The sequence below is a fragment of the Ursus americanus genome, chromosome 6 (genome assembly GCF_024610735.1).
Source record: "Ursus americanus isolate L20-20 chromosome 6, mUrsAme1.1.p, whole genome shotgun sequence".
NCBI lineage: Eukaryota > Metazoa > Chordata > Mammalia > Carnivora > Ursidae > Ursus > Ursus americanus.
The window spans coordinates 40947950-40968298 of NC_142132.1; the positions used below are offsets into that span (position 1 = coordinate 40947950).

General features: G+C 55.7%; 1 protein-coding gene across 1 annotated transcript in view; it reads left to right on the forward strand.

The window, feature by feature from the left end:
- Window positions 1-11726, forward strand: part of ANTXRL (ANTXR like) — a 38875-nt gene extending 27149 nt beyond the window's left edge. The window contains exons 13-17 of the mRNA XM_087862956.1: window positions 1401-1583; window positions 2883-2921; window positions 3982-4065; window positions 5010-5087; window positions 10739-11726. Of these exons, the coding sequence (XP_087719082.1) occupies window positions 1401-1583; window positions 2883-2921; window positions 3982-4065; window positions 5010-5087; window positions 10739-10966 (612 nt within the window). The 3' untranslated portion in view covers window positions 10967-11726. The remainder of the gene's footprint in view (window positions 1-1400; window positions 1584-2882; window positions 2922-3981; window positions 4066-5009; window positions 5088-10738) is intronic.
- The last annotated feature ends 8623 nt before the right edge of the window (window positions 11727-20349 follow it).

Consider the following 20349-nt stretch of genomic DNA (forward strand, 5'->3'; position numbering starts at 1 on the left):
TGAGCCGAAGGCAGATGCTTAACGACTGAGCCACCCAAGCCACCCCCCCCCACTCAGGCTTCTGAGGGGTCCTGGAAGTGCTTCCACAAGAGCCCCTGCAGTGCAGCCATCTGTCCAGGCCCTGTGGAGCTCTGCTCTCTGTGTGAACCAAGTGTCACTGAACACACATGAAAGGGGACAATCAGAGCTCTGACCAGACTCTAGAAATGGTGCTGACCCTCAGACACCACCTGCCTTCAACCTTGGCACCTCCCCTGGCCAGGTCTGGTGGTGGGGAGCTCAGGACTCCATCCCGCATTCCACCTGGGCAACTGGGAGTGGCCAGGGGACTGTGTGCTAGGAGCCAGAGTCCAGGACCTCTGGGACACTAGGACACTCCAAATCCAGGTCCCGGACACAGGGCATCTGGAGGGTAGGTCCGGCTGTGGCCCTGTGCAGTCAGGGTGTGTTTCCAGCGTATGGATGTAGCTGCTGGTAGAGCTGAACCCACACATGCCCATCACTGGCCCCCAGCCCCAGCCTGCTTGGGGAACACCCCCTGTCATTTTGCAGAGGGCATCAGCCTCCCCTCTGCCTCTGCTACTTTCTCGTGCTCCTCGGCTGTCCCTCTCTGCTAACTCTCTCTGACCTTGCTCTCCTGCAGTGGATGGGGAAGCAGCCAGGGCTGTGGGGAGGGCTTGGGACTCAGCTCAGGGACAGGCAGCTCAACTACAGGTGGGAAAGAAGCTGCTGCTCCCAGGTGCCCCCTCCTCAGAGCTCCATGTCACCTGGACCCCTAGCCCAGGGCAGCATGACATGGGCGGCAGAGAGCGTTAGGATGGAGAAGGTGGCTACCTGGCAGGAGGGATGACTGTGCCTAATGGCCACCATCCTAGTGTCCAGTCCCAGCCTGGGAGGGTTCCAGCAGTGCTGACAGTCCTCCGACTGCATCTTCCCTTGTGTGCGGATATGCACTCCTGGATCAGCAGACTCAACTCACCCATTTGCCCATCAGAGTCCCACCAACTACAGCCCACCCTCAGCAGACACATGTAGGAAAGACCTCAGGAGGAGCCACAGCACCATGGGCCCTGACTCTGCCTCTCCCTTCAGCTGCTTTGTCTCCTGGACACAGACCCTTACCCCTCTCCGTCCCCTGCCTCTGGGAAAGCAGACCACTTGGTTTAGGGCAGTGCTGTGCAGCGTGTCAGCCAAGGTGTGCAGCTCAGTGGCCCAGGGCTCCACAGTGGCTCTCTGGATACTGTCCCTGTCCTCTAGCCCCTCAGCGCTCCCTGAAGGTGGAGAAATCTGAGGGCCATGGGAGCAGATGGATGGGGAGGTGTGGTGTGGGGTACCAGGGGATGCTCCCAGGAAGAGGTCATGCATGCCCACCCCAGCTCTGACATGTGTGCTTTCTGTAGAATGCACCGGAAGCACCTCAAGTTCCTGTTCCAGATATTCCTATACCACCAGTCTTGCCTCCCCCACCACCCAGCAAGACATATATGCCAGATATCAGCCCTCTCTGTTTGGCTCTGCTGCTCGCAGCCCTGATATTAATCCCGCTTCTTATGTGGTGCATCTGGCGATATTGCTTCAAAAGGGTAAGTAACATCTCGAACATTGTCCCATTTCCTGGGACCATGCCAACAACTTGAGGGACTCAGCCTCTCAGCCTCACCCCGTTATCTTGCCTGCGGGCAGGTTCCCCTAGGCAACCAGGTCTTCGCATGAGCAATAGAGACACAGCCTGTCTTCCATTCCCGGGCAGACTCAGCCTGTGTCTGAGGGACCTCTTGCCTCATGCGGATCTGGCAGGGCATAGGACAAGCCATAGGAGACCAGGCCATAGGAGTGGCTTATGAGCTGCCCTGGCCGCTGGGGAGAAGCCACCCCAGGCCCAGACTCAGGGAGGCCTCACAGCAGCCAGGCTTCTGGAGGACTCAGGGAGACCAAGCACCAGACAAGGCCTCTAGTGCTGAGGGAAGAAGGCGGGCCCTGCAGGAGGCACTGAGGGCCCGAGGGAGAATCCTGCTGGCTGGGAGGATTCCTGACCTCTGGGGCAGCTGAGTCTTGGACACCAACAAGGATCTCTGCCCTTGTCCAGTGGGTCAGGCCTTCCTTCCCCAGCCATTACTAAGAGCCAGGGCATGCTGGGCCCCATGCTGGCCACAGAGGGACTGGAATGGAGCTGCCACCAGCCTTGCCCTCAGGAGCTCACAGTCTGGTGTCAGGTCTGGATTGGTACCAGGGGATGGAAGGTAAACTGTCACCTTCATAGGGTATGGCAAGCAGAGCCCTAGCAAAGGACAGACACTGGCCCTGGGGGAGGCAAGAGGGCAGATGCACTGGCTGCTGGGATTGCAAGGGCATGGGCTAGAGCTGGTAAAGGAAGAGGAGACAGCACAGGTGGCAAAGGACAGAGCAAAGCTGCTGAACACAAGCAGGTCTCATTGCTGTAGGGGTGGGGGGAGAGCTGTGAGGACAGAAAGCCGGGGTGGGTGCTGCCATCCCACAGAGGGAAGCAGAGAGGGCTGCAGGGACTTGGGAGGTAAGGGGAGAGGAAGAAGGAAAGGGGGGCTAGTTCTATCTTCATGTATTGGAAGGGCTACTGACGAAAACTACCAGCTGGGGTGCCTCTAGTAGGGACCAGGCAGCCTAGGCTGGCTGTCTCCCAGTGCACCGTCCAGGGAGGTCTGATTCTCCATTAATAACCCAGGAGCCTGAAGCTCAGGGCAGTGCAGCTGGTTGGCCAAAGACCCATGGGGAGTGCGTTCATAGATTGACACCCTAAAGCCCACATTCTGTCTACCTGATGCTGAGCAGGGTCCCCTCCTGTCTGCATGATGGACCCAGCTCCCTCCATGCCCTCCAGCCTGTGTTCATGTCTCTTTACTTTCTAGACTGTCAAGGAGCCACCACAAGTGCACATAATACAAAGGGTAAGTCATGATTTGGGTCCTGATGCGGTCCTTAAACCCAATGCCCACACTGAACTTCACACAGAAGGGCTCCTGCTGCCTGTGGGAGATTTGCCGCCCCCACCCCCACCCCAGCACCTCCCAGCTACCTGGGCAGGGAGAGCTGGCAGAAAGAAGAGGCTAACCGATGGCCAGCAAAGGGCCTCGGAAGGACTTGGCACTCATAACTCCCTTCCCAAGTATGCAGCTCTGCTGATCCAGGGCCTTTGCCACCGTATTAGCAACTTGAGGTAGCCTGTTTCAGCAAGGGCTGTGCTGCTTATTAAAATAGAGGGACTTTCGGTCAATTTCCAAAGGACTGTTTGAGAGACTCAGGTGAACTTTAGAAAAGGAGCCTTATTTTCAAACTTTGGTCCTCTGCCCAGGCTCTGATATATGTCGGGGTGCATATCATTGATCTCCATCCCGGTCCCCTGGCAGGGGCAGGGGCTTGGCTGGGCTTGGACTCTAGGGACTTGTGAGGCTGAGGAGGTTGGAGGGTGTCCTACCCGGCATTGAGCTGTGAGGCAGGCCCAGCCCAGATGAGTACAGAGAGTCAGGGTCAGGGACCAGGCTGTGGATCCCCCAGGGTGGGGGCCCAAATCAGGTCCCAGAAGACGGAGTTATGTGGGGACACAGTGTCCTAAACAGGGGTACCTGAGCCTGAGAGCTGGTAGGAAACAGGCCTCACTGCCTGGGCTGTACAGGGACTGGGTGTAGTGCAACCTGCTGAAAACAGATCTGCCAGGGTCAGGGGAGGGCAGCCCTGCCCCCGGCAAACGCTCCCACCTGGACAGCCCTCTTGTACGCTGCACAGCCCAAGACCGGATTCTCCACCAAGGGCGGGTAAAGCCGTTTCTGCAAACTAAAGGAGTTGGCTTGTTTTCACTTGGAGAACACTGTCATGTGCAGGACGCTTCTCATTTACCCTTAAAAACTCCCTTGTGCCTCTTTGAGTGGCCAGTACTTGACAGGTGTGCAGCAATGTGTCTGCAGCAAGTAGCTGCCAGACTGGGGAGCAAACCATGCTTTCTTTTCTTAGGAGCCGGTGGGGAAATGTATACAGACATGCCCAACAATGATTATCCCCTGTGGGTGCCAAGGAGGCGGGATAAGACGAATAGAGGTGAGAGGGGCATTGGGAAGGGTGCTGTGACCCTGCAGGTTGGGCTGAGGAAGAAAGAGGGCAGCCAGTTCATGCTCCACAGACCTGGAGCCAGAAACTATGGCTGGGGTGGAGAAGGACATTACGGAAACTGACGTTGATCCCTTGGCACTCGAGAAAAAGCAGGGGCCATCCCTATCCCCGGGCCCAGGAGAGAACAAAAAGTGAGGGCTCCTGCCAACACCACCACCACGCGGGGCCCAGCACTAGGGTCTCCCCGTTCGGCACGGACCCAGGTTTGCAGAAGCTGGTAGCTGGGTACAGCTCACCAGTCCCGGGCTCTCTCAGAGCTTGACAGCAACTCCAGCAGTGGGTTCAGTTTCACCAGCCAGCAGGTGGATAAGGAAACACAAGCTCAATCAGAAGCAGGCTGCCATGGGTCAGAAACTAAATTTTTTACAGGAGAATTCTGAGCAAGGTCTGTTCGCTATTAAAACTATCCAGAAATGCCAGTGGCTCCTGCGAGCCTTGCATGAGTCTGCTCAGCAGACTGAGGGACTGAGCTAACTACATTGTCCTTGGGGCCCAGTGGCATGGAGGGACCAGGGCGTCGTGGAGGAGGAGGCCTGAAGGAAATGTCCTTACCCCAGGACATGCTAGGCCTCACCCAGTGAGGGAGCACCCAACCCTGCAGGGGGTGTGAGGACAGGGATGGGGAGGCCCCAGGCAGCCCAGCATGAGGAAGACATGTTCCAGATTCCAAAGCAATCCGTGATGTACAGTGACACTCCTGCCCCAAAACACACAAGGCCACCAGGCCCCTGCTGCAGGGACAGCTGCAGTGCTACGTCAGTGTGTTCCTGGAGACAGAGATATCTGGGACCACCTCAAGCCACAGAGGACTCTACCCTTTGGAGGTGACTGCCATGCCTTAGAGCTTCCTCACGGCCACATCTGCTTTTCAGGGCAAACTGGATACCTTGTGTGACTTTGTTCAAAGCTGCAACCAGGTGCCATTGATGTGGTGTCAGCCTAGGAAAAAGGTAAGCAGGGGCACGGGGATGCTCCCCATGGGCAAGGAGGCCATTGCTCTTTGCCCTTGACAGTTGCACTCAGGGACTGTGGGTCAGAGCTTGTGTCTAGGCATCTGCCAGAGAGGATGCCAAGACTTGGAGAAGTGGTGCTCATGACCCTCCCAGGGAGATCCTGGGTGTGGTGCCTGCATTTTCATGCATATCCTCTCCAGAACAACAGGAAACTTTCTTATGGGCAGTGTGACCCAGCACCTCCAAACTTAAGTCAAAGAATCTGTAGAGGCAGGCCAGCCCAAGAGTTTTCCTGGCCCCTACCCATCATCCGTCCTCACTGAGCTCCCCCCACCGGGGGTCTGCGGGCTGCCCCCATCCACTGAGACTCTTCTGCCAGGACTGGTGGAGGGCACGGTGACACCCCCATGGGGTTGGCCAACACTGACTGCTTTTACCAGGTAGCAGGGTTCCTCCTTGTGTCATTGCCTGTGACAACGGGGAGAAGCCAGCTTGTTACAGGTGTCCTCCATGGAATTGAATAGTAGTGACAGCTCATTGTTGTAAGTTCCTCCTGTGGGCCAGCTGCCAGTCTAAGAACTTTGCATATTTCACTATTTAATCCTGCCAGTAACTCTACCTGCAAGTACTACTAATATGCCCAGTTTACCAAGGGGGGAGCTAAGGCACAGAGAGGCCTAGTGACTTGCCCCACGTCACAAAGCCTGGGAGTGGCAGAGCTGGACTTGAACCCGGGGCCTGGCTCCCCTCTTCTCCCTGCCCTGCCCCCTGAAGGTCAGCATCGTGATCTCATGACAGTTACCTCACAAACCACCGCAGCGCTCAGACCTAGGGCCCACCAAGAGCATGCTCCTGGCTCACCTGACTTCCCAGTACTCAGACCCTTCGCTCAGACTGGCCCAGGTGCCTGGAGGACATTGTAGTCCCCAGTAGCTCTAGTGAGGGCTGCATTAGGCACTTCTTTGGATCAGGCAAACATGGCTCTCCCTCGGGGCAAGGTGAGCGTTTAGGAGTCCTGTACAGGCCTGCAAGCCTCGGGACACTGCTGAGGAGACACCCCCGATGCATGCTGACACCCAGCAGGGCCACCACCTGGTGTCAGAGGGGCCGCGGCTCCTCTGGGACTGGGCTCCCAACTTTGGGTCTACCAAGGGCTCTCAGTCCCAGCCATGCTCGCACAGAAGCCCCTTCTCCATCTGATTCTCCTGGAGCCTCTCCCCAGAACCACAGCCCCATGATGGTCACTTGAGCACCACACCAGGCCTGTGCCCCCAACCCACCCAGCGGTGCCCACTCAGGGCAGAGGGACAGAGCAAAAAATGGAGGGAGGCCTGAGATCGGATGGAGGACACGGGAGGGATACCAGAAAGGGCCGACCTACCCATCCAGGTGAGGGCAGGGTGCTGAGTCACCCTCCAAAATGGTCACTTTCCCAAGACCCCAGTTGGAGGGTGGCAGAATTCAGACTCACGCATTGTGGGGCACTTACAGCTGCCCAGGGCTCTGCCAGACCCCTGCCATGCCGGCTCTGGGGTTGGCCCAGTCCTCTCTGGAGCCAGGAGGGACCCTGTCTGTGTGACGTCGATGGCTAAACACCATTCGAGAGGTCAGGAAAGGAGCAGAGGCCACCCAGAGAGCAAGATCGTCCCCCAGGGCTGTCTGAACTCAATCCGCTCCTCCTGAGCAGAGCTGGGGGCCCATAACTAGGTCCTGTGGGAGGGAGGGAGCTTCCCACTCCTCTGTCCCCTCCCATCTGACTTTGTCCCTCCAACCATCCTCCTGGAGTCCAGAGTATTGCTGGGCCCCCAGGACTGCAGTAGGTGCAGGGTTCTGGCACCTTCTCTTTAAGTCTTCAGCGCACTGGTCCCAGGCCTTAGTCAACTTGGAACCAAAGGGTCTGAGTGTCGCTGGGACCCGCAGTCCCTGGCACCAGCTCAGCCCCAAGCCCAACCCTGAGTGTACAGCCCCAGACCCCCAGCCCAGACTGCTTGGGGGGGGATGGGCATGGCCTTGCGCTTCCATGGAGGAAAGCAGACACTTTAAATGTTTGTAAAATGACCGCGACTCTGTGCACCACCACCCCCACCTTTATATTCCCCAGAGGACCTTCTCTAAAAAGGTCCCCTTCTAGACTGGCTCTCCCTATACACATATACAAGATGACACAGCAAGATTCAGTCTGGATTCTTAATCCTGAGCCAAACCCTGGCTCCCCGCTGAGATCCTGCATCTCTTCCTTTGCTGCCTTACCCCAGAGCAGCCCACTAGTGCACAGATGGTGGTACTGCTAGATCTGCCCAGAGAATCAGGCCAGCTTACCCTCCCCCACTGCAGGTGCTGCCCACAGTCCTAGAACTGTGTCCCAGAGCTTGTTACCTGCATCCCCCTCGAGAGGCTCTGTGCACAGCAGCTCCTTTCCTTCTCACAGCTGCCTCACCAGGGCCCGCACCTGCCATGTACACAGAGCCCCCAGACAGCCGGACACTGTCCTAAGGGCTTTATGCAACTCGCTTCTCCATCCCCCACACCTCCATGGGGGAGAAAGCCGAGGCCCACACAGTTAAGTCCCCCGCCCAGACTAGCCCAGGTGTGAAGCTCTCGGGCCAGCCTCAGCAGCCCAGTGCCTCGCTGCCGTTTGACCGCCTCTCTGTCCTGCAAGGCGGTCACTTCTCTGCATGTCGCAGCTGTGGAAACAGAGCCTCTGAATTTAGTGATGGACTCAATGTGACAGGGTTGTGGAGGAGTGTGGCAGGGCCAGGGGAGACTCATGTCCAAGTCCATGCTCTGACCCATGTACCATACCGTCGGGGTGATAGGGAAACATGTGGAATGTACTTCTGTCCACAGCGCAGTGTGTCAGACATGCAGTTGTGAATCTCGATATCTTACTTTCCTAATATGCAGATTACAGACCTCAGGCATGTTTGCTGGGAAAGAGTTTCTCCAGGGAACAACTAGAGCTGGATACAGATGGGCCTTAGGACGCATCCATGGTCAAGGAGCTCCTGAGCCTTTGACCCTGCCAGTGGAGGGAGCTCCACCAGGGAGGGGTGTGTGACAGAGCTGGGACATGGCTTCACCCCTCCAGGAGGGCTGAACTTGACAACCGACTATCAGGCCAGTAAACTTTGGGAAGGTCTCAGATAATAATTCTGGGATTGTGATGGCAGCTGGCTCCCCTATGCTCGGCAACCCTCCCTCCCCCCGACCCAAAACTCGCACAATCTCTCTCTCTCTCTCTGTCTCTCTCTCTCTCTCTCTCACACACACACACACACACACACACACACACACACACACACACGCCCAAGCACGTGCAAGGACATGTGCACACACGCACACGCTCCTCAGGAAGTAGCAGGAAATGCAGGAACGGATCCATTGCTTCAAAACTCCGGAGATCAGGGCTAGCAAGCTCCTGTTTGCCAGTAGATTCAAGGTTAGTCCTCTCACTGCACAGCACTGAGCTGACGGAAGAAGCGATTCTCACTGGCTTAGATCATCAAATGGTAGGAAGGCAGAGAGGAAGGAGACCCCCGTCAACCCCTAGACCCCTCCACTCACACAGATTCAAGGTCTCTGTGTCCCTCCAGACTGGCTCCTCCCAGGCGCCATGGGCAGATCCAGCTTGCAGCTCCCAGGGACAGGCTCAGGCTTGGGATGGGCCTTAGCTCAGGTGCCCCACAGTCATCTCTTGACCAAATCAGAGGGATCCCACAGCAGTTGCTGGGTCTAGAGCAATCTGTTCACGTTCTGGAGTAAATAAGCAGAAATAAAGGAGCTCGAGATAAAAAGAAACGATTCCAATCTATTCTCAATAGCAGTGCCCCCACGCACCTGTGCAACACAAGTGTACTGACCTATAATGAAACCACAGACCTTTACCCACTGCTAGAAAAGAAAATTTGAGAACATGAAAACCTAGAGCCCATTGTCAGCTTTTCCCAGAGGAGCTCATGGGCTTAGTTCTCCTTTAGTGGAATTGATGAACATGTTTAGGGAAAACTGATTTTTTAAGTAAAAAAAACAGTTAAGAAGAGTTTAGGGGTTTTTGATGTGATCCTGGAGCAGGGATGGTGGGGGTCCTGCCAGATGACCAAGATCCTGTCCATGGGCCTGAGACAGACTGACCACAGTGTTGAGAAGAGACACAGCTGCAGGGCTGCGAGTCGGCCCTGGAATGCGGCACGACAGAGGTGGCATTTGAGAATGGGTGGGTCTGGATGTGTGAAAAGGAGAGGCCGGGGGGTGGGAGGACAGCCCTGGAGTCCAGGAGCGTAGAGGGCACAGCTCAGGGTTGCCTGGGTCCTTGCAGGGCAGGTGGGTGCCACGCCAGGAGCCTGGCACTGGAGAGCACAGCTGGCGTGGGAGACACAGGTGAAGCTGGGAACTGGGGGATCCTCTCCTCGGAGATGATGGTGTGCTGCCTGGACTAGGGCAGTGCTAGGGAACGAACACAGTCAAGTAGGCCTAAAAAGGGAGCCTGAGGGCCTGGATGGTCCATGAGTGCACAGGAAGGTGCGAATGGACAGGTGACCAGAGACACAGGTGGCTCAGGACAGGGTCTGGCCCGAGTAGACCACGAGGCTGGGCCTGGTGACCTGGAGGCTGGGGAGACCTGGGGAGAAAGAAGCAGGGGAGGTGAGCAGGGATAATATGGGGAGCCAGCCAGAAGGTGGCAGAGCACATGCGAGGGCTGTGGGTCTAGAGGTGAGAATGGCCAGCTACGGAGTAGAGATCCTAGCAGGGATTGCTGATATGTGATCAAAGAGCTTACTGTATGCAGAGAGTTCAAGATTCTATTCAGAGGGCTTATCGTGGGTGGTTGGAAGACAAGCAACTTCTATTTCCTCACGCATGATTGTCTGTATTGTCTGGTTCTCTACAAAGGGCAAGTGTTAGTTTTATGGTCAAGAAAAGCAAAAATTCTTGTCTATGAAGGATAAAATATTAACTTGATGGACACTAAGGTGATGTTACATAGAACGTGGCCTAGAAAGTGACAGTTTACGGAGTATGTCAGTCTTGTTGTCCCGCTAGGGAAAGTCACCCCGAGAATCCTTGCCCATCTCTGGGCTCGGCTCCACTCTGCACAGAGGGTGCAGGTCCCCAAGTGCAAATTTCCCGAAAGTTTCATTGGCTCGACATCCCTGTGGGTGTGAAAAAGGACAAGGTCAGGTTCCAGGCATCCCAGGTTCATTAAAAACATACTTAGAATCCAAGGGGTCTTAGGGGTTTTAGGTATGTTGTTTTTCTAATGTGGCTACATTAGGAGGGAAAACCAAGATCATTCTAAAGGGTTCGTAAGGACTCTTAAAGCTAGGGTGGTGATGATGACAGCCTCAGTAAGAGAAAGCAGTGGTCAGCGCCCTTTGTCACGCACAGGGACTCAAGGTAACACTTTGAATGAATGAATGACAGGTTCACGGAAGCCCCAAGTCTGCCCACTACATGGAGCACCTGTGGGGACTGAAGGGGCTTTCTGGGGACCAACAGGTCCCCACAGACCCAGCAGGGGGATTGGTGGGGTTCTGGACAACAGGAAAAGCACGGGCTTAAGTAGAGAAGGCGACTGGCAGGCACCAGCAGCCAGAGAAACCTGCTCTAATGGCCCCTCAACCACCTTCTCTCTCTTCTCCTCCCGACAGGGCCGGTGCTTCAACTTCACCCTTGTGAGGCCGCCCTACAGGCCGGTTCCCTGCAGCCCGAAGATCTGCCTTCCTCCCAGCCAGGCGTGCTTCCCCATCAACGGCTGCTACTCCCGGTGCCAACACCCCGCAGCCGTGTGCTCCCGACTCCCTTCCAGGATGCTGCCGCTGATCTCGCCCCCTACCCGGGCAGTCTGCGGAACCACTTTGTCCCTCCCGCCCCCATAGCCCAGCCCCAAGATTATTAAGAGCCCTTTGTGCACTGAATTAGACATATGTATTGAGTCTTGGTTTACAGTCAAAGGAGTTGGAGTCTGTTGCTGATCAGCAAGAGAGTTTGTTACCTGGAGAATATCGCCCCACTGTGTGAGACGTGTCTATACTGCCCCTGCCAGGACAGAGCACCCTGGTGTCTTCTGGATGCAGATATGGATGCTTCCCACTCCCCACGGCCAGCTCTTCATCTGTCACCACGGGCTGCAATGCGTGCGGTTTTGGCCAAATTCTGCTCCTTGAAAAAAACCCAAATGTCTCTGAAATTTGAATACGATGTTTTGTCACGTTCCCTAACTTCATGCAGAGAGAAAGGCTAGAGTTTCTCCCCTCTTCCACTCCACGTTCTGGGTTTTTGTATTCTGGCTACCCACCTTCTGAATGTGTCCTAGAAAGAGGCAAGCCCCCCGAAAGCTCACCAGCTGCCAGAGTGACTTCTCTTTCCAGATACTCCAAACAGTCCCTAAGCCCAGAAGAACCTTAGAGGACCCTCTTCTCCATTTCCCTAGAGAATGTAAACCCTCCCCTATTTGCCATTGGCCATTGGCAGGACCATAAGCAGTCACCTCCAGCCCATGCTGGTAGGAAGTGAAAGTCCTCTCCGCCTTCTTCCTCAGTTCCTTGAATGTCATAATCATGCTTCTCAGTGGAATTTCTGTAAGACAAGTGTAGGTAAAAATATGTCAGGTTTGGGTTCTTAATCTGTATGCATTCAAGTGGCTAGATAGCAATGACCATAATTTTTTTTAAAATAAAATGTTTTCCTGGTGTGGCTTGTATATGTGTGCGCAGAGATTGTTTGCGGTGTAACTTTCCAAGGCATTTGTACCTGGAGCTGCTGTTTCTCTTGGACCCCTTCCCCACCTCCCCGTCCTGTCACGGCTTGGGCCCCAGATCTGTGTCCTGCCACCAGCCAGGCAGGACCCGTGAGAGAGACCATCTCCTGCCCCACTGTGGGCCCTGCACGTCCGCCAGCACATCCATCCCGCAAGCTCTTTATAGGAGGGCTTTTCCTGGCGCAAAATGCCCGGCACACGGTGTCTCAGAAAAATAAGCCAACTCGAAATAGAGGAAGTAGGAGAGGAGGCTTAACCCTGCGGCATGGGACTCAGTAGTTTCACTGGGGCCCCATTCCGAGACCCGTTCCAGAACAACTATATAGGTGTTTGAAAGAGAACAAGCAACTTCTCCAGGCCCCACTTCCTGATGCCCTTCACAGAATGTGAGGGCCTAGTCAATGTTTTGGTTCGCTCTGGTGTTACAAGAGTGAAAACCACGGGGAGTGTAGACACAGAGCGTGGTGAGGAGGGGCGTCTGACGCCTGGTGCCTGGCTAGCAGGTGGCCCCAACCCTGTGCGGCCCCGCGGGGAACAGTCCAGACAGGCAAGTCAAAGATGCCTGTGCGGTGTGAGATGGGTCCACCGGTTCATGCACAAATGAGCCAAGAGCCGCATCCAGCTTGAAAAAGGTGGCTCAACCACCGGTCTTTTGAGAATTGGGAGGAAAACCTGTTTATTGTAGTCATGATACCCAGAAAAGTGTGTGAAACATTTTTTTATTGGACAGAAAGGCAGTTAAAACAACATGACAGCGTATAGAGAGATTTCATCTCCTCTCGAGAAGTGGAGTATTTAGTCTGTAACTGGTGAAAGCATGATCCCAGCTTGAGAGGTCCCAGGACACTTTTCTGAAAGTAGCTCTGTGCTCCGACCTTCTCTCCATGTAGAGCCGTAAGGTGGTGCGCTCCCGTCGCCAAGCCTCTGTGACCCTATATGGAGAAAGGCGTGGCCCGCCTGAAATCAACATGCCGGCTCCTTAGTGGACGCTGAGAGACTTCGTACTTGTAGCCAATGTGAGCTAGGGCTCATCATGCCTTCCTCATCCCTGAGCCGGGGAGGGAAGTAGGCACGGACATCTGAGAGGAACATCCGCCTGCCCCTGGCCCCCCGCTGCCACTGACCCTGGCCTTGCTTCCCATGGTGACAGTATCAGGAGGCAGCAGGAAAAGGGAGTTTCTCTGGAGACCTCTTCCCGGGCCCACGCTCCCTCCCTGTCGCCCGCGTTCTAGCTCAGCAGATCCTCTGGCTTGTCATTAACCAGGGGGCTCCTCGCCTTCGCGAAGAGGAAAGGGGCATAGGCCACAGCTGACACCTGCCTTCCAGATCACCTGTCTCCGCCTCCTGCCTGAGGTTTTTGGGTGGGGCAAGACGTTTTTAGAAAACAAGTCTGACGTCTGAGCTGTCCCAAGCTGCAACGTGTACAACGGGGAATAGACTGGGCAATGCTTACTCCTTACCTTAGATGTTTTCTAAGTGCCTCTTGGTGTCGCATGAAGCAGCCCCTGTAGACGCAGAGTGGACCTCTAAGCCTGGGCCAAAGCTTGTGCTTCTGGAAGCCAGGAGCCTCCCTCAGACCCCACTGGGGTCAGCCACAGGCCTCCTCCATGAACGTGCGAGCAGCAGCGCATGCACACCCGCCTCCGTGTTGGAGGGTGACACTTAACAACTCCTCCCCGGCCTTGTCCGTGCACCGGGACCCCCAGAGTGGGCCCGGGATGTCGAGGCGGTCAGGGTGGCAGAAGGAAACTATTTCTCACTCGCCGCCAGGTGCTTCTCGCTGTGCTGTGCTCAGCCATCTGCTCGCGTGGTGAAGTAACCTACGGAAATGTCCACTCAGTTCCGCTTGCTCTCCCTGTTTCCCATTCACACTCCGAGCAGGTGGCCAGGCCCTTGCTTCGGCCTGCTGTTTGCTGAAATTCAGCCCATAAAAGCCATTTATCAACTGATACTGTCAGGAGTCCCTTTTCAAGTGGCACATTCGGGGGGACACGAGGGATCCTGTGAAAAGACCCCGTGGTTAAGGACAAGCTGGGTGACCACAGGCAGGTCACTCTCCCCTCTGCAGAGACAACAGCTATGTGGAGATTGAACGTGATGATGTGCGTAGCACCCCACACTCACACACATAGTGAGGACTCCCCCGGGGGAGCTCCCGCATGACAGCTTCCTGGGAATTTGAGGCAATGCTGGGTCGGGACCCAATTGCTCAGGTCAGACAGCAAGATCGGGAAAGGACCTTGGGGACTCATCATCTCCTTTGACGAATCAGCTGCTGAAGAAGAGTGTGTTGGAGCCTTGATGTTCTGGGAGCCACTGCCCCACGTTCATAACCCTCATGAAAATTCTGGGGCTCCGACATATAAAATGGCCAGTGTTGCCGCCTGTGAGCCCAAAGGTGACTTGGGATTCTCAAATCCAAAAATGCAATTCCTTGTAACTGGAAATCCTGAACCTTCATTTTTTCTTTCCCACTACCCGTGGGAGGTGGACATCCTGGGAAGCAAAGCCTGGCTTGGCAAGCAGATGACTGCCAGGGAGAGGTGCTGGCCGCACGGACAGGAGGCCATAGGGGAAGAAGGTTAGGGGCAGGGGCCCTGCTTTTGGTGAGCTGGGCCGGGAGCCCACTCTGAGATGGGCTGGGGCTCAGTCAGCACAAGCCGCCTGGGGGCCCAGGGGACAGAAGGCACAGGAGGCGGATGGGCGTCTCCTGCAGCGGCCCCTCCCCAGGGCCCTTCCTGCCTCCTGCCTCGTAGCCTCAGGTATGAGGCGCTCAGTGGCCTCATTGAGAATGGGCAGGAGCCTGACGCGAGGCCAGCGTGATGTGATAGATTGTTCCAGGAGATGGCGCTCAGGGCTTACATTCATTTACTAGCCCAATTTAAAAATCCATTTTAAACCGTCAGTGCTAGCAGAGCATTGGAACAAATATGGAGAGACTTCTTTTTTTTTCTTTTTAATTTTTGTATGATGTTCAGTTAGCCACTGTATGGTACATCATTAGTTTTTGACGTAGTGTTCAGTGATTCATTAGTTACGTATAACACCCAGAGCTCATCACAACATGTCCCCTCCTTAGTACCCATCACCTGGTTACCCCCTCCCCCCACCCCCCTCCTCTCTGAAACCCTCAGTCTGTTTCCCGGGGTCCATAGCCTTTCATGGTTCATCTCCCTCTCTGATTTCTCCCCCTTCAGATTTCCGTCCCTTCCCCTATGGTCCTCCATGCTACCACTTATGTTCCACATATGAGTGAAACCATAGGATAATTGTCTTTCTCTGTTTGACTTCATTCATCATAATCCCCTCCAGTTCCATCCATGTCGATGCAAATGGCGGGTGTTCATTCTGTCTGAATGTGGCTGAATGTGGCTGAATGTGGAGACTTCCGTGTCACTACTTAGTTTAAGAGCATGTCCGTTAGGTGTCACTTTCTGTCACACCATCAGTAGTGACACTATTTTCCCCTTTTCTGGAGACAGCAGATATTTCTTTAAAACCTGGAGAAATGGGAGAATACCTGGCAGGCGATGGGGGGACCTTGCAGTGCCCTAAACCCTCAGCATGCTCTTTTCCAACCCGCAGGCCTCCCACGCCGCCTCCTGTTCTAGGAGCAGACTCGCAGCCGGGGCGGCTAGGCCTGTGCCGGTGGCCCGCTCCAGCCCCTGTGCCGGAGCCCAGCGGGCCCCAGTGCATGGGCCCTGCTCACTGTCGAGGACTCAGGGAAGAGCCCTGCCACTCTGCTGTGCCACTCTCTGCCCTCTCCCCCCAACCACCCTCTTCTTCCCCTTGACTGTAGAACTCGTACTCTGCTGATGCGGCCATGCAGCCCAACGCCCGCTATTATCCCAGTGAACCTCGACATCCGTGGGATGTCCCATCCAGCGTCATGCCTTCTTATCCTTGACCTCTGGGCCTCCACCTCCCTGCACTGCAAGCCACCTGCCTGCCCATGACCCCACCCTGAGCCTTGTAATCCACTGACCGCACAATGGAGACATTTCCCTTTGGCCAAGACCTTGTACACGTCCAGTTTATTGACTTACCACTCCCACCCCATTGTTTTTTAACCCCATCAAGACCTCCCACCCACAGTCCCTCCTATTTCCTTTCCAGGACAGGCCCCAGGGCCCAGCATCTAGGTCAATCACACTCCAATACGCTGCTCTTCCCTGGCCGCGTTTCTTTGTGTCCCACGCTCAGGGTAAACCCTCCGAGTCAAGTGGGTGAAACCAGTTGCTTGCTTTCCTGTGCTTGTCCGGGGCCACTGGACGCCACTGGGGAGACATACACCCCCCGCCAGGCTGGCGCCCTCAGAAGGTGATGCCCACCCGTCTCCACTGAAGCCTCAGTGCCGAGCAGTTTTAACCCAAATTCCAGCTAAAAAATAAGAAAAGCCATTTTCTAATTGCCAGAAATGAAGAAGAAGAGGAGGAGGAGGAAGAGGAAGAAACTTGAAGTTAAGTCAATTCACAACAGTGAATTGAACACTCGAGCACAAGATTTATGTTTAAAGAGTCAAGACCCTCTGGCCGGATGAGTTGAGAGGTGAAGCCTCAGCCCCCAGGCATGCAGAGAGCTAGATCTGCTCCCTTTTCTGTCAGAGCGGCACAGGGCAACACTCCCCATAAAATGGGACGTGAATCCTCATCCCCAGCCCAAGCCACCACACAGAGGAGGGCCAGATGCCCCAAGCTCCTGTGGGAAATGAGGGTCCCAGGTCAGCATTGTGCGTGGGGTGGGAAACCTGAGCTGAGAAGCTATCATTAACGTCCGTCTGGACCTAAAAGAATCTCCCAGTTTCCAGCAACACCGAATATGACCCTGTCCCTCTGGGGGTGCCTCCCCCATCCAGGGTAGTGAGGGTCTCATGGAAAACATTTCCTGCTGAAGATGAGCTCAAGTGGGGAAAAAAACCCCTAGGTATCTAGCCAAGGAGAGCCCGCAGATAAAAGAAACAAAGAGACTCAGGGCCCAGAAAGCAGAGATAACAAAGCAACCTAAAGGGGAAATTAAAATAAGAGTGTGTGAAATGTTCAAATGAAATAAAGAAATAAAAACTATAAGACAGGATCAACTAATTACGAAAATGGCAGAGTTTAAAGAAGATCAAAGTTTTAAAATGGCATTAAATTAGAAATCTAATATGGCTCGACATAATTGAAGAGGAAAAAATGGACTAAATCGAGAGACAGATCTGCAGGTGCTGTCCCTGTTGACTGAGATGGAAACCAGAAGGGGGAAATTAATAAACGAGGAAAGAATGAGAAGCTACAGCCACGGCAGCTCATGCTTTCATCCCAGTGGTCAAAGGATAGAACAAACGCCCTGGAGCTCAAACACACAAAGGAACAAAGCCATGTCTGCTGACTCACCAGGCCAGAGAGCAAACACCAAGAGAGAAACCCACTGAGTAGTCTGCTGAGAGGAAGAGTCAGCAGACTCTCTAGAAGGTTCCAGAAGGACTGGTGGGGCTGAACAAAGATGGAGAACTAGCGCTCTGGATGGGACAGAATGAGTTCCTGGGTCTGTACACAGCTGGTTAAAACAAGCCCCATGTTCCTGGACCAGGGGGGTCTTCACTCCAGCCTGACCCATCGGGGTGACTCCAAGTCCACGATCGATACTCAAGTTGGATACCTGCCGTAGGTTAATTTTTACCCCATGATGGTTTCAAACCTCCGCCTACCTCTGACCTCACTACTTCACCCCACACTCAGCACCTGCAGTCGCCTCCAGACAAAAAAAGCCTCAGAGCACATGGAGGGAACGCCGTCTCTTTTCCGACCTGCCCCCACCCCCTGCCCATTTCCCTTAAATGTCACAATGGAGGGTTTGGGTTTGGGTTTGGGTTTTCCTTCCTAACTAATGTCAGCGTCTCTGCCTGCGCCCTGGCTCCTGTTCCCCACCTGCTTCTTACGGCTCTGGTGTCCCTGTTCTGTTCTCGCTCCTGCATTCACTCCTCCTCTGCACCCCAACAGCCTTTAAACATGTTCGATCCCCTCCTTCCTTAAAAACGCCTTCCTTGGCCCACACGGCCATCCAGAGAAGGCCACCCTCCGCTTGTGTTGCCTTCCTAGCAGCCCCACGGCTCCCATGGCGCCCACGGCTCCGCTGAGGGGAACACAGCGGCTCCCGTCACCCTTGTGCCACGAGTGAAACACGCAACGCCCAGGAGGATCGTAACATTGCTCAAGAGAAGTCTGGCTCAGCCTGGCTAGGTCCGCAGCGCCCCTAGGTGCAGGGCCAGCTTCCGCCATCCTTGCGGCTGGTGTGGTCCTCATCCTGCCTGAGCTGTGGCGAGGACAGGCTACCGTGATGTCCCCATGAGGAGCCCACACAGAGTGTTCAGAGGCACCCCAGGGAGTGGCCAGCTGTGTCCGTTCCGTCTGACCCCCAGGCCAGGGCTCACTCAGCAGGGCTCAGGAGGCAGCAGGCTTCAGGCACCCTCTTCCTGGCTGCCTCAGTGACACCACGGGTCCTCTCCGGCCAGGTAACCCAGGGATGGGTGTCTCTCCGGATGAGGTGGAGGCCCCCAGGCAGGGCCCGCGAGCTGCCCACATCTACCCAGGAGTAAGGGAAGGCCACTCAGGCGGGGGAGGTAGGCACAAGGGCAGAATGTGGGTACAGGTGGGCAGGTGAGAGGCACCGAGTGGGCAGGAGGCCAGAGGCCCACGGTATGTGGGACCCAGTGGGTGATCCAGGGATGGGGCTGCTGAGCCCGGAGACCCTGCCAGAGCAGGTGGGGGCCTCAGGGCCTTCGTCTCTGGGGTGGGAGGTGCCTAAGGGACTCCAAAGGGCTGCCCAGCTTCAGAACCACCGACGAGGAGGGGCAGGAACACAGGGCCCAGGGAGGAGTCCTGGGGGCCAGTTAGGATGGCCATAATGAGACAGAAAAGGATGGCAAAGCGTGCGGGACATCCCAGAAGGGGAGCAAAAGAGGAGCTTGGGAAAGAAGGTGAGGTCCTGGCTGCTGGAGTGGTCGGAACAGAGCCTGAAAAGACAGCACAAGCACGGCTGGGGCCCGCTCTCGTCCCGTGACCTCCCTGGGTCACCGTGCACTGTAGACCCTCAGAGGGCCAGGTCGTGTCTGCACCCATCTCTGTGGCCTGTCCTCCTCTCGGGGTCTGGCATGGCTCTACGGGCTCTGCTCAGGGCCAACCACGAGAGTCCTATCTGAGGTCATCCTCATAACTAGACTCCTGGGGGTACCTACTCCCCAGACACTCACACACCCACGGCACAGGCACCCCCAACATGCACACAGGTGGGGGCAGCTGATGTCCTGAGAAGCCCCACCAATGAGGGTGCCTTGCTTCTGACCCAAGGACCCTCACAGAGGATGGAAAGTCTGGGCCCCCAAAGGCAGGAGTAGGCCCTTCCTCCGTCCGCATGACCAGAGGCAGGCCGAGATCTTCCTCTTCTGATGGCACCTCACAGCGCTGTAGCCAACGGTCCCTAGTCCTCCAGTCGCTCTGGGTGGTGGCTGGCCCGGCTCTGTCCCCACCCACCCCAGCCGGCGCTCCCAGAAAGAACAGCCTGGAGACGCTTCATGTGCAGAGCAAAGGGTTTTGGACTCAGGGTCAGGAAACCAGAGGATTTTGCATCAAGGGACAACTCGTATCCGTGATTCTGAATGGTTTCCATGAATATAAAACAATCACACCACAGTGGGGCTATTTTTCACTCAGAGGTCAGGGGGTCCTCGAAGCCCTGGAGGTGCCTCCCCAGGATGGAGGGGCCTCGGGTGGTCCCTGAGGCACTGGTGTTTACCCTGAAAGGCGGGTTAAGAGTTGGGTAGAGAGAGGGTGCTGCAGAACATTCTAATCAGGGGACCCAGGGAGGGCGAACTCCAGAGAGGAAAAAATTAACCTCCTCCCTGGGGACCTGGCTCCCTCCCCCAGCTGGCGGCCGTGCGTCCTATGGGACCCAGCACAGAGCAGGCGCAGAGCGGGGCCCAGAGAACCGCTGGACGCCAGCCCTGCTTCCCACACGCAGGGGGACTTGGGCAGATTATCCGAACGCTGGAGCCCGTGTCTTCCTGCAGCACATGGAACTCACACTTGCTTCTTGGGGTTGAGGCAAAGAACCAAGGGGACAGAAGGCACAAAGTGATTAAAGAGGCCTCCAGACTTAAGAGATGCCTCAGTCAATGGAGGTTGCTTGTCCGTGTGTCCTTTGCCAAGCTCCCCGCCGCATTGTTACCGGTGTGGAAACTGCACAATAAAAGAAAGGGAGACGTGGTATCCTTCTTTTTTTTTCTATAGATCAGGTCCAGCGAGGACGGTCTGAAACCACAGCCATGTTTACTAAGTGGGGCCGTCAAAGGCTGGGACTCAGAATTTCCAGTCTACACAACAGCCACAGCCCAGACGTTTGGCAGTGAGTGGCAGAATTCCACAGGCAGGCTCCGGGCGGTGCCTGGGTGCGGCCAGGGAGCCCCAGGAGGGACCCAGAGCCAGGCGGAGCCCAGAGGGCAAGGGGTGGGGCCTGGGGCCTGCT